Source organism: Pelobates fuscus, chromosome 4 (assembly GCF_036172605.1).
Source record: "Pelobates fuscus isolate aPelFus1 chromosome 4, aPelFus1.pri, whole genome shotgun sequence".
NCBI lineage: Eukaryota > Metazoa > Chordata > Amphibia > Anura > Pelobatidae > Pelobates > Pelobates fuscus.
The window spans coordinates 260,364,572-260,377,101 of record NC_086320.1 but is presented as its reverse complement, the minus strand read 5'-3'; the positions used below and the strand labels follow the sequence as shown (position 1 = coordinate 260,377,101).

The 12,530-nt window shown below is 38.5% G+C and overlaps 1 protein-coding gene across 3 annotated transcripts in view; it reads right to left on the bottom strand.

The window, feature by feature from the left end:
• Positions 1-12,530, bottom strand: part of BBS9 (Bardet-Biedl syndrome 9) — a 448,879-nt gene that overhangs the window by 62,357 nt on the left and 373,992 nt on the right. For all 3 annotated transcript variants that reach the window (XM_063452070.1, XM_063452069.1, XM_063452071.1), the window contains one exon: positions 8,819-9,001. In XM_063452070.1, the coding sequence (XP_063308140.1) occupies positions 8,819-9,001 (183 nt within the window). The remainder of the gene's footprint in view (positions 1-8,818; positions 9,002-12,530) is intronic.

The following is a 12,530-nucleotide window of genomic DNA, read 5'->3' as shown; positions in this document are numbered from 1 at the left end:
GACAGAGAATTACTAGCGGTTATCAAGGCTTTGAAAGAATGGAGACATTTATTGGAAGGTACATTACATCCTGTTACCATCCTGACAGACCACAAAAACTTGTCTTATATCGGAGAGGCCAAGCGTCTGTCCTCCAGGCAGGCTCGTTGGTCGTTGTTTCTTACCCATTTCAATTACGTTCTGACTTACAGACCTGGGTCAAAGAATTCTAAAGCCGATGCGCTGTCTCGCCAATATGAACCCTCTGCTTCAGTTGAACCACTTTTGTCTTCCATTGTACCCAAATGCAATATTATTGCTAATACCAGTCTCAAAATTCATTCTCCGCTACTTGACCAGATCTTGAAGTCACAACATCTAGCTCCCGGAAACACTCCTGAGGGAAGAAACTTTGTTCCTCCTGAACTTCAACTGGAGCTCTTACAATGTTTTCATGAAAGTAAAATAGCTGGTCATCCTGGTATTCGCAAGACGTACTCTCTGATATCCAAGGATTTCTGGTGGCCTTCTCTTCGTAAGGATATTGAGGAGTTCGTCGCAGCTTGTGAGACTTGTGCCAAGACTAAACTATCTCATGCATCCCCATGTGGCCTGTTACACCCCTTGGACATTCCTGAGAAACCTTGGTCCTGTTTGTCCATTGACTTTATCGTTGATTTGCCTGCTTCCAAAAGACAGACTGTTATTCTCACGGTGGTGGATAGATTTACCAAGATGGCCCATTTCGTGCCATTACCTAAACTTCCGACTTCCCCTGAATTGGCGGAGATTTTTGCGAGAGAAGTTTTTCGCCTACATGGGATCCCTTCAGAGATTGTTTCTGATAGAGGTTCTCAATTTGTCTCACGTTTCTGGAGATCCTTTTGTTCTCAAATGGGCATCAAATTGAACTTTTCCTCTGCCTATCACCCTCAGTCTAACGGAGCTGCTGAACGTACTAATCAAAAGATCGAACAGTATCTGCGTTGCTTTGTTTCCGAACACCAGGATGATTGGGTCGGTCTAATTCCTTGGGCGGAGTTCGCACACAATAACCTTGTTTGCGATTCAACTCGCTCTAGCCCTTTCTTCATGAACTATGGCTTTCATCCTTTGATTTTTCCTTCGGTTTCCTCTTCTCAGGGGATACCGTCGGTTGATGATCATGTCGCCAACCTGAAGAAATTATGGGATCAGACTCGACAAATTCTATTACATAGTTCCTCGCTGTTCAAGAAACACGCTGATAAACATAGAAGAGCGGCTCCTGTTTTTGTTCCTGGGGATAGGGTATGGTTGAGTACCAAGAATATTCGCCTAAAAGTTCCGTCCATGAAATTTGCTCCTCGTTACATAGGTCCTTACAGGGTTCTCACTCGTATCAATCCGGTTGCGTATCACCTTGCTCTGCCACCTGCCTTACGCATTCCTAACTCTTTTCATGTCTCCTTGTTGAAACCCCTCATTTGCAACAAATTCTCCTCTAAGGTCTCCTCGCCTCGTCCTGTTCAGGTGGAGGGTCGGGAGGAGTACGAGGTCAGCTCCATCATTGACTCCAGAATTTCAAGGGGTAAATTGCAATATCTGGTCAACTGGAGGGGATATGGTCCTGAGGAGAGGAGTTGGGTACCTCAGGAGGACGTCCATGCTTCTCGCCTTCGCAGAGCATTTCACCTTCGCTTCCCATCTCGCCCCGGTTCATTCCGCCCGGTGGGCGTATCTGAGAGGGGGGGTACTGTCAGGGTACCTGAGGCCTCTACCTCTAAGGGAGGTAGAGACTTGGTGGTGTATCCGTCCAGGCGAGCTGTCTCCTTTGTTCCTCGCGGTTCATCCAGTCACTTAAACACCGGCCGCGAGGAATCCACGTCCTTTTCTAGCAGGACGCTCAATACGTGACGTCATGACGCTAGCACGAGCAATCTGTCACTCAAGTGTCCGATATCCAATCGGTACTTGTCAGAGGCGTGATTTCCATCCAGAACCAGGGTATTTAAGCTTACTCCTTACTTCAGCTCATTGCCCTGTCGTGGTTCTAGCTTGTCTAGTCACTCAGTGCTCTGGTATTCTTGTTTGCTCTATTGGTTTTGACTCGGCTCGTTGTACTACCCTGTTTCTCTGTTATCCCTTGACCCGGCTTGTCTCTCGCTTATCTGTCTTCTCGTTCCCTCGACCTCGGCTTGTCTCTGACTATTCTTTACTCTCGGTACGTTAGTCCGGCCATTCTAAGGCCCGGTATACGTACCTTTCCACTCTTTGTACTCTGCGTGTTGGATCCCTGTCCCGATCCTGACAAATATACCCTGAATACATGTCTACCTACTTCTGCGTATGATCTCACTCATTATCGCTCCAGACATGTTCGCTTAGCATATTTCTTTAACACTAAAAAAGTGCATTATCTGAGAACGCTATACCACACTGTTAATATTTGTTATTTTATATTTCTCATTGTCGATGTTGTGGTGTAAAAGGCTCGATGGTATCTTCTTGCAATAAAAAACAAAAAACAAAAAAACAAACTAAGGGTATAATAGATGGAGAGTTAGGAAGGAAGGCAAAAGAGGGCATGATACAAATATAGGTGAGAATGAGCAAGCAGGTGACGTATGAGGCAAAAAGAATTGGATGTAAGTATGTGATGACAAAAAAAAGCAAGGAGAAGCACTTGAAGTGGTTAGAGAAAACAGGAAAATGTAGGGTCAAGGAGGAGGATGCATGGAACATAGATGAAAAGATGAGGCAGAACAAACAAATATGTGTGTGTTCAGGTACTCTAGGATACAACAATTGTGAGCAATGTAAGCAGCAAAGCAAACCTTAGGGTTGTAATTCCTCCTAAATAGCCCATAATTATACAAGTGAAAACTCAAATCATAAGAGCACTCAATAAATTAACAATAAATATTTAGAATATTCTTCATTGTAGTGCATATCTTTAAATAACATGGAAAAAATAGTGCAGGGCTGGATTAATGTGAAATAATGTAGATTTGTAAAAAAAAATAAAAAAAAAATATGCCAAACATCTTAAATTATAGAGCACAAACTCTGCTTTATTTGAAACGCTTTATACAAGCCTCCGGTATTTAACTAATTACGTTTTGGAAGCATTAAATAAGTAAATACAATAAAAGAAAAACATAAAAAAATGCAACTTTCTTCTAAACTTACATCCTGAAGATGTTTTCATGTTCTCAGCCAAATGACTTCATAACAAGTACAATAGGATGTATTCAAGGTATCCATGAAGCACTTGTAATTATAAAACTCAAATATAATACATTATTGTTACAAGTTGGCCTTAAACTCTAGGAAGTAGACATTTAATAAACATCAGTGAAAACTAAGGTGAATGTAATTTACACTTTCTGTGGTAGTTGTAGATATACTTAAAAAAAAATGAATTTTTCTGTATGTAATTTGAAAGGAAAGAAAAAAAGAGAAAGAGTCTCACTTTAACTAATTCATCGCACCATTAAGAATAGATGCCAAATGGCATGCACGTTTAAAAAATAACAATAATTAAAGGAACACAGCAACCATCATAAGTAGTAATGTCCACCTAGGTTGTAAGTTCTCACAGAAATAAAGCCCTCAACGACTAAAAAATGTTATATAAAATTTTGTATTGTCTCTTAGATGTATTGTCTTGATACTTGTACCAATTATACCTATAAACAGCACTGCGGACTGTTTTTGTCCATGATCAATAAAGTATAAAACTAATAATTATAAATGGTGCCAGAAGTGTCCTGGCACTGTCCCAGTATAATTTGATAATACTTTAGCCAATATGTTTGAGTATAGCCCAGTAAATCAGCAGCATATTCCAACAGGGGCTCTTGAGCTAATCATATTCCTCAAGAAATGGTGGATTAAAGAAATGCCTTGCTCATCATAAGTAGGTGTTCTTTGGCATGTGAAAATAAAAAATATTTTATAGGTTCCAGCAAAAAACTTGCGATTAATGATCGTATATTTGACATGGTGTCAATGAAATAGAGAAGGAACAGAAAAAGCATATAGTGTATCATTACCACTATATATACATAACATTCCTATTTCAACTCATAATTTCATCACCTGAAGATGGTTTCCCTTTGCTCTGGAACATTCAATCAACAAACGTATACAATGAAAATAAAGATACAAAGGGGTTTCTGGAGCAAAATAAACAGATGTCTGAAACTCTACATTTCTCATTTACCAAAGCTTTACTTAAGTGCTTTTTGTGGGAAACCAAAAACTGCTTCAAGTTGAGTAATTGATTGAGTTTGGTGCTTCTGTGGATACTGTCAATATGTCTGAAGTGCTGCCTGTTGCAAAATGTTAACTCAAATTATGTTCAGATTTCAGAGGTATTAACTCCCTTTTGCAGACAAGCTAGATTAAGGAATCCTGCATGTATGATGTACTACAGTTAAGGATGCTATAGAAAATAGCAAATAGATAGACACTGACACAGATATAGACACATACACACACACTCCTCACACAGACAAACACACACATAGAGTTTTATTCACCCTCCTGGTACCTTTAATTTTTGGTGCACGAGTACAGCTTCTTTGGGGTCCAGTGAGAGCTGGCTGGCCAAGGCTAATGGGAATATAGGGTTCGAGGCCTCCCACACCACTCCCATGTGTTTTACATGAGCTCACTTCCTCCCAGCAGGCCACTGATCCCTCCCACAAGCAAAATGTATGAGCAACCCGGGCATGTTATGCTTGTCCGTTCTACTTTATATGGTTGATGACATTTTTTATGTCATACATAACTACCACAACTAGACACGATGTCATCATGTTCTACTTTGCATGTATGATTTAATATAGAAAATGGACGTATAACAGTACTGGTGGTTGCATTGCTCACCATTATTGCATGTTGTGTTAGAAAACAGTGTAAAAAAGGAAAGTGGCCTCAAGCTGATCAATATAACTACATATAAATTAATATCATTTTCATTAAAAAAAGAAAAAAAAATAGTGGTAACTAGTTATTAGACCAGTATATGACAGGTTAGTAAGTACACTGGTGGGGAAGACAGACATTAAGTCAACATAGGAAAAACACTATCAGAATGTTGAGATCATAAATATGCTCTTTATACAGTATGGCTTCCAATACATATATACTTGTTTCATTCCTTCTTTGTTCTTTCTGTACCACTTAAACCTTTCCTCCAGTCCAATAGATCTCAAATAGATAAAGAGGTCACATGCAGATTTATATCACAAAGGTTTTCGCATAGATGCAACAGCTGGGGTCTTGCATGGTAATTTATCAACAATGTAGCCTGCACTGTGGTTAGATATATTCACAAGCTTGGATGAATACCCAAAGCCCTTTCCCATTATCTTCCCACAGGGTATGATAGTCATGCAAGACTTTGCATGTGATAGATAAAAACTAAAACTACACTTAGCTTAAAAAAATAATATAGCACAATAAAAAATCTGGAATTAAAGAGAATAATTAAACAGAAAAAGCCAAATAAACAGCCCTACAATAAAAAAAAAAAACTAAACAAAAACAAAAAACCTAAAAAAGCTTATTCATCATCAAATTATAAAAGAAATTGTCACAATATGTATAACTGCAACTAGTGTTCTACCATGGAAAGAGTGGCAATCACACATTTTCGTAATACATAATTACATGAACTTATCTCATATTATGTATCTTTCCTGGAAGAATACAGTGTTTGTTAGACGCTATACTTTAATAGCAACACTAAGAGCAAGACACTTTCAGTATCTTTAAAGACAACAAAAAGTGAAAAGTAAAAGGGTAAAGGGTAAAAGGTACGGTAAATTTTAAGAATGCTTAAAAATTAGATTTCACGTATTTTACAGAAATGTTTGGCTCGGACAGAGATGGTAGGAATATGTTAAATTTAAACAGTGTAAATATGCAAGATCTTTGGGACTCTTATTAATAAAGAATCTGATGCTAAAATACCCAAACCGCAATCCCGGCCTACACGGGTGGGTGCCGGCCGCTCTCCCGGTTCTCAACTGAGGAGGGGACGAAGAAGCGAGGCACAATATGGTGGACAGGCCTGGCTTCATTACACGTGGCCTAAATCAACCGCAACCTCGCGTAGACAGCCCCACAGCAAAATCGATAACTATGGCGACACAGGCACAACCTGCCACAAAAAGCACCCATGCCACCCCACCCAGGCATACTCAGGAGTTTTTCAACCAGCTCTGCACCAACCTTTGGATAAAGTTCCGACGCAAGGGACGGCCCTTCAGGCTGGCGGTGCAAGCGGCAGCAGCTTGGATCTGTCTGGCTACTCGACGCCAACTACGTGTATACACACCGTGAGCTCCCAAAGTGACCTCCCGAAAGAGACAACTCCAGCGAAATAAGTGGCGGATAACAGCGACATGCCTTGCAGGCGCTAACACTCACACTCCCTCTCATCAAAACGAGACCGCTGAACGAACGCGACCGACCCATCGCCCAGCAGCACCAGAGACCACCGAACAGCATGGTGCAACCCGGCAGCCAAGAACTCACACTGGGGGCCATGAGGCTAGCCGAGATGCAACAAGGCTCCCTGCACGCAGGACACACGCACAGGGTGCCCCCTCAGAACGCTGCGGAGCTGATATTCCAGCGAGACATCAACCCTGCCACTATCCGCGGCCCACCTGTCAGGCATCCAGAGCCGGTATCGGCTGATCAAAGCGGACTAAACACAAGAAAGACTGTTCTTCTGCAACCACAACAGAGGAGATAAGGCTTGTTTTTTCTGGCAAATGATACAAACGCACCCCTGACCAGCAAGTACTAAAACGCTCAAACACCCAGCGGAGAAAATAAGGGACTTGATGATGGTGACTAGGACGGCAGCTGACCCAGCGCAGCTACAGGAGTAACAAAGCAGCCCAGCAGAGCAATGTATTTTCCTTAATTTAGCAATGTCATTTTCTTATCATTTATTTCCTTATCATTTATGACCTTAACTCAGTTACTGTAATCACTGCAAAACTGCAGGAACACAGTCTAAAGTATGTCTTACCTAACTGTATGCTTTCCCCGGCAAGCCCAGCGACTAGCTGCCCCCCGGTGGTTAATCCCAAGCAGTGTGGAGAAATCCATACCCGATATCAGCTTATGACCTATCAATCATTAATTAACACTTAAACGAGGCCAACTGCGCAATACCTAGCATGTAACCAAACAGTCACGACACAAGTAATCGCAGTTGTGCCCTGTCCAGCATGTTACTCAACCTTAACTACTACCTAAGCAACCCTATTACTAGCAATGTTTTGCCTATTTTATATGACCTATCTAAGTTGCGTTTATGCTCCACAACAGTTAATTTGTGAATTATCCTGATCAAATGAATACTAACTATAAAAATGTGCAAGTTCTAACATACTCCTGATTGTTATAAATGTTCTGGAAAAGCATGGGGAATGCCGTCGGGGTACCCCAGGCATGTTGTTTTCTTATCTGCACTACAAAAATAAAGAATTTAATAAAAAAAAAAAAAAAGAATACACGTTTAGAAAAATACATGTTGAGTTTGCATGAACAAAATAACTTGACTTTGTGCTTTGGATTTGTTTAAGTTGCAAATATATTGGTAGGTCATAAAATTAAAAAAAACATGTTCGACAATAGCCCTGTACTATCCTCTCACATCAGTTAAGCCATTTGACTTGTTTGAATGCATGTTATCACAGAACATATAAAGCAAACCTCAGCAAAAGGTAGTGTCAATGAATGAAAAGTATGAATTCTGATTAGCTTATCCACTGAATATATCCTTGGTTGAAGAAGCCATCCAGATTTAATTCTGATTAGTTAATTCAAGGACCCAGGGGATTTAGTTATTTACTATATTAATTTTAAACAGTTTGCCTGCTTAAAAAGAAAGTGATCAAACATCTTTAAACGTGACAGCAAATATTTAAATTCACAAGCAGCTCAGTGCCAGCTATGTGCTAAACAAATGTCCAAATTCTTGTTTTTTGTATGGCTGGTGGGGATGCTGCTGGGGATGCTGGTTGGAGGGAGAATAAGGGGGCCTGTTCTTGCTGAATGGTTTGTTATGAATTGTAATTGCACATTTAGAGAGAATACCATATAAGTGTCCCCAAACTGACTTCATTGAATACAACAATGGCAATGCTAGAACATCTGTCCACCAGTTTCCTTAATTTCGCAATTTAGACACATTAATATTTTAGTTACTAAACATGACAGACACATAGGAGCTAATTTTTCCTGTGCTACAAGGTGGACAATGCCAGTTTCATACCTCCCAACTTCAGCATCCAGAGAATGGAGATGCTGGTGGGAGGGAGAATAAGGGGGCAGGTTCGTTCGAATTACTGGAAGGTCAGCTTGGCGTCAGTGCACGGCAGGCTGCTTAGTCATCATTCAGGCCAACCCACTAAAGGCAGACACACTGTTTTAGTGATCTCTGCATGTTCTTAGTACCCTAAACATAGCGTGAAATTGCCTAATTATGAACTCGCAGTATGCTTTTTGAGGACAGCTCCCCGGTGAAATAAGGACAGTTTGGAGCAGTTTTGTTTTCCAGTGTTCAGAAAATATCCTTGTACAATAGATGGAAATATTTTGCAATTATACAGTTCAAAATTGATCTCTTGTGATGTTGTGATGGGGATTGTTGGCCACCTGCTGGTTCAACCAAAACAGGAAGTCTGAATTATTGAAAGACTAGGGGAATTTTCCAAACTCAACATGTTAAACATTGCAAGTCATTTTTATTTATGTATTTTACATGAAATTTATTAATACCAAAGAATTAAATTTAAAAATCCAAATAACTAAATAAATAACCTACCAGTTCTTGACCATCTTCGAGTAATGGTAAGAATGTTGCTTCTAAAATGGCCACTTGATCTTTACTTAGCTTCTGCCACAATCCAATCAACATAGTAACCAGGTGTGTCGCACTCTTGAGCCTTGTGAAGCCTCGGGACAAGTTTCGCTGGCCTTCTTCTGCAGCATCTGCTATACCAATTACCTGCAAAATGAAAATACAAGGACATGTTTCTAGATATAATGTATATATTTTTTTTTTTATGACTTACACACTCTGCAATAATCCCTATTAGTCTACAACGGTCTCAATATGTCTGGTGATTTACAAACTGTCACCTTTAAACAAATTTTCTTAGGTGAATATTTGTCCCCCAATAATTTAAATCTAGTATCATGTTTAGGATATAGAAAACATATGGTGATCACATTAAACAGGCTGCTGGATAAATTAACTGTTGGGATAAAACTGGATGTCAGTGCATGAAACGGTTTAGTAAATGTGTCCCTATACACCTTTTACACAAAGGAAACATTATTAGTGCGCTGTTGTAAGCCTCCAAAGACAGGTTCTATAGAGCTGTAAATCAGCCGACAGAAAGAAATGCATAGGTTAGCTGCGTAGAGTAAATCCTTTATTAAAATTCATATGAAATGTATCCATTGTATTTATGACTGCTATGAGATGGAAGGAAATGGGTTACAGGAAAGAAGTAACATTTTGCAGGCTAGTGACACAATATACTACACCCGAGAGGGACAGAATTGCATTCCATGTCGTTCCATTTTACAGTGTGTTATATGTTAGTGATATGCCGAGCACTATAAATCAGGTGAATGTTCCACATATTATCACTAAAAATTGTTGCTATGATTTAAAAACACACAAGTACATGCACTGAGGTCCACTCTTTTTGAAACCATATCAAATAATTTGCCTTCCCCTCTTTTAAACATACATACCTTCTTCTTTATGCTTGAATTTGTCCTGCAGAATAAAGGTACACACTCTTTGGATTAAAGTGCACTTGTTATGCCATCTATAACCTAGTTTTATTAAAAAGAGACCACAATTTTAACTATACAGTCCATGTTCAGAGATGCCATGTGCATCATTTAGGGGTAGGAAATGTCAGAAGTACAATGCATGTACCGTGTGTTTGGTGGACAGGCTAGGGTAATGATCCATTTGCATATGTGGATTTGGTCACTTTACCTAAGGAAATTATTTATTTGAGGAAAATTTAAAATGTACTGGGTTAGTCCATTTTCTCAAACAAAGGGTACCGTTACAACCTAATGAGTGAGATACAATTAACTCTAGGAAAAACACTTAAACTATATAATTAGGAAACAATACTGAAATCCATTAAAAGGACATTAAAGCCACCCAGACCACTTCATCTTAATGGTGCCTCTGTCATTTTAATCCTGCAATGTAAAACATTGTCGATTTGAAGAAACGGCATGTTTGCAGGGTTTCAACACACCTCTAGTGGCTGTCTTCCAGAAAACCACTAGAGGTGCATCTGCTGCAATAACCTAGTGAGACTTGGTTCTTCAATCAACGCTTCTCATATAAAGTATCCAGATCCAGAACACCTGAATACACCTGAATACAACCAAGTAGATTTTTAGAAACAAACATCCTAAAAAAAAAATATTCACATTAATTTCAGCATTCAAATAAGTGAATGAAAGTAGACAGTCAATTTTTAGGGTAAATAATTCATTAGCAATATATGATATTATATAGCACAATAATTACCCTATATTCCCAGAGTCACATATACGTGCATATACATTCACATTTAATGGTGTCTTCATATATTCATGTTTTAACAGTAGACCTTTTTTTTCTCAAGGCTAGCACTTTTAGTTGCTATTAACAGGGATTACAGTACAACAGCCAAAAGTTGAAGGTGTTTCTGAGGATGAGCAGAATTGAGATTTCCAGTGTAGTTTATCAGTTCTTACATGAGTCAAAAAAAAAAAAACCTCTCACATTTAGTTTCAACATTCCAAAAACAGAGATAACATATCATTGTGGCACAATAGTCCCTGTAAAGTGTATTCACAAGGTAGCTTCTAACTAAATACTTTTGATCCCGGCAAGAATAGGTTCATCTGATCTATACCTGGCTGTGCCTGAATGGCCTGCTTTGTTAGAAGAAAATTGTCTCCTGCATAATATGTCCACGTTTTGTAAGTAATATAATGGCGCCAGTATGACAGTGCAGTACAATATGTCATAGTATAAACACATTTTTTTGTTACAATGTTTTTCTTTCTTCTGATAGCACAGGATCTGTTGAGCTGAAATTCCGGAGGCCAAATGGGCAACAGATAATTCTCTGATAAAACACCAAAAGATTCAAGGAATTTTGATAAGACTCCGAAGCTCCATAATTTCATCTGTGCTTAACTGGTGAGTTTGTATTTATTAAAACCAATGACAGTAATTGTCTTACTTACAATTACAACTGTATGATACATTTAAAAAAAAAAAATAATAAGTGGCAAAAAAAAATAAAAAATGAAAAAAAACAACTTAAAGAGCATACTACACTAATTCTTTCACACCCACTTACAAATACAATTAGTGCATTTAAAATCCATAAAATATCCACCTGTTCACTACACCGGCTATTATTTAAATAAGTGACTGTATCAATATTAATTGTGAGTAGTAATTGAATTATGCATGGAATGATAAAGTTTAAAATAAACAATGCAGGTAAATGTTTTAAAGCTAATAGTGTTTCAGACAGGAATTTGTATTTATAAAAATAAATAAATAAATAAATAAATATATATATATATATATATATATATATATATATATATATATATATATATATATATATATATATATAACCATTACCATCAGAGACAAGAGCATGGAAATTATATTTTAAATTAAATACCGTGTTTGCCATTTTTTTGTTAATCTTTCTTTTATTTAAAGCAAACATGAAAACGGTACAGAATAAAGAATAAGGAGTTAAAGCAGATAGAGATACCTCGTATATCCAGTAATAATTCTATATAACTAGACTCCAGAGTAAATCAGCCTCAGTTTTTGTTTTTTCCATAAACAATATTAGTTAGTCAAACATCAAAACATAAGCAAGGTTAGGCATGTCTGGCTAAGAGTCATGATAACGGGTGGGCATATTCAGACTAAAAGTTTAATCTGATCATGAGACAAGTCTGCAGACTATGAGAGTACTGGCTAGCTAGAGGAAAGATAAGTAGGTTACAAGAATTGTATCTCAGATCAGATGAGAGATGAGTGTTATGAAAAACTAAGAAGATAGATAATGCTTACTTAGGGGCGCTCATTGGTTTTAAGGGGTCGTTATGCTCCTGTTACAATCAGGGGGTGGGAAGGGAACACATAAAATAGCAGTAGTAACATACAGCATGGCACATGAAGGCAAAGAAAAAATAAGCCAAGGCCCACAGAAATGGTGCAAGCTGTGGGTCTAAGTGAAAGTATAAGGACCAGAGGGCTTAGCCCACACCTGTCAAATAATGGGCACTACCCCGACATGTAAAAAGACCCATGACCCGTGCATATGTACGCCACCAGCACCAATCACAAAATTAGAGAAGTAGTTATACCGGACAAGTTATACCCCACCAAGTATTTGTGTTGTCTTGTTTGCTACATTGATGATCTTGGCCTTTGCTTTCACCGTCTACTTTGTCAGACTTTTCATTCTTTCCAA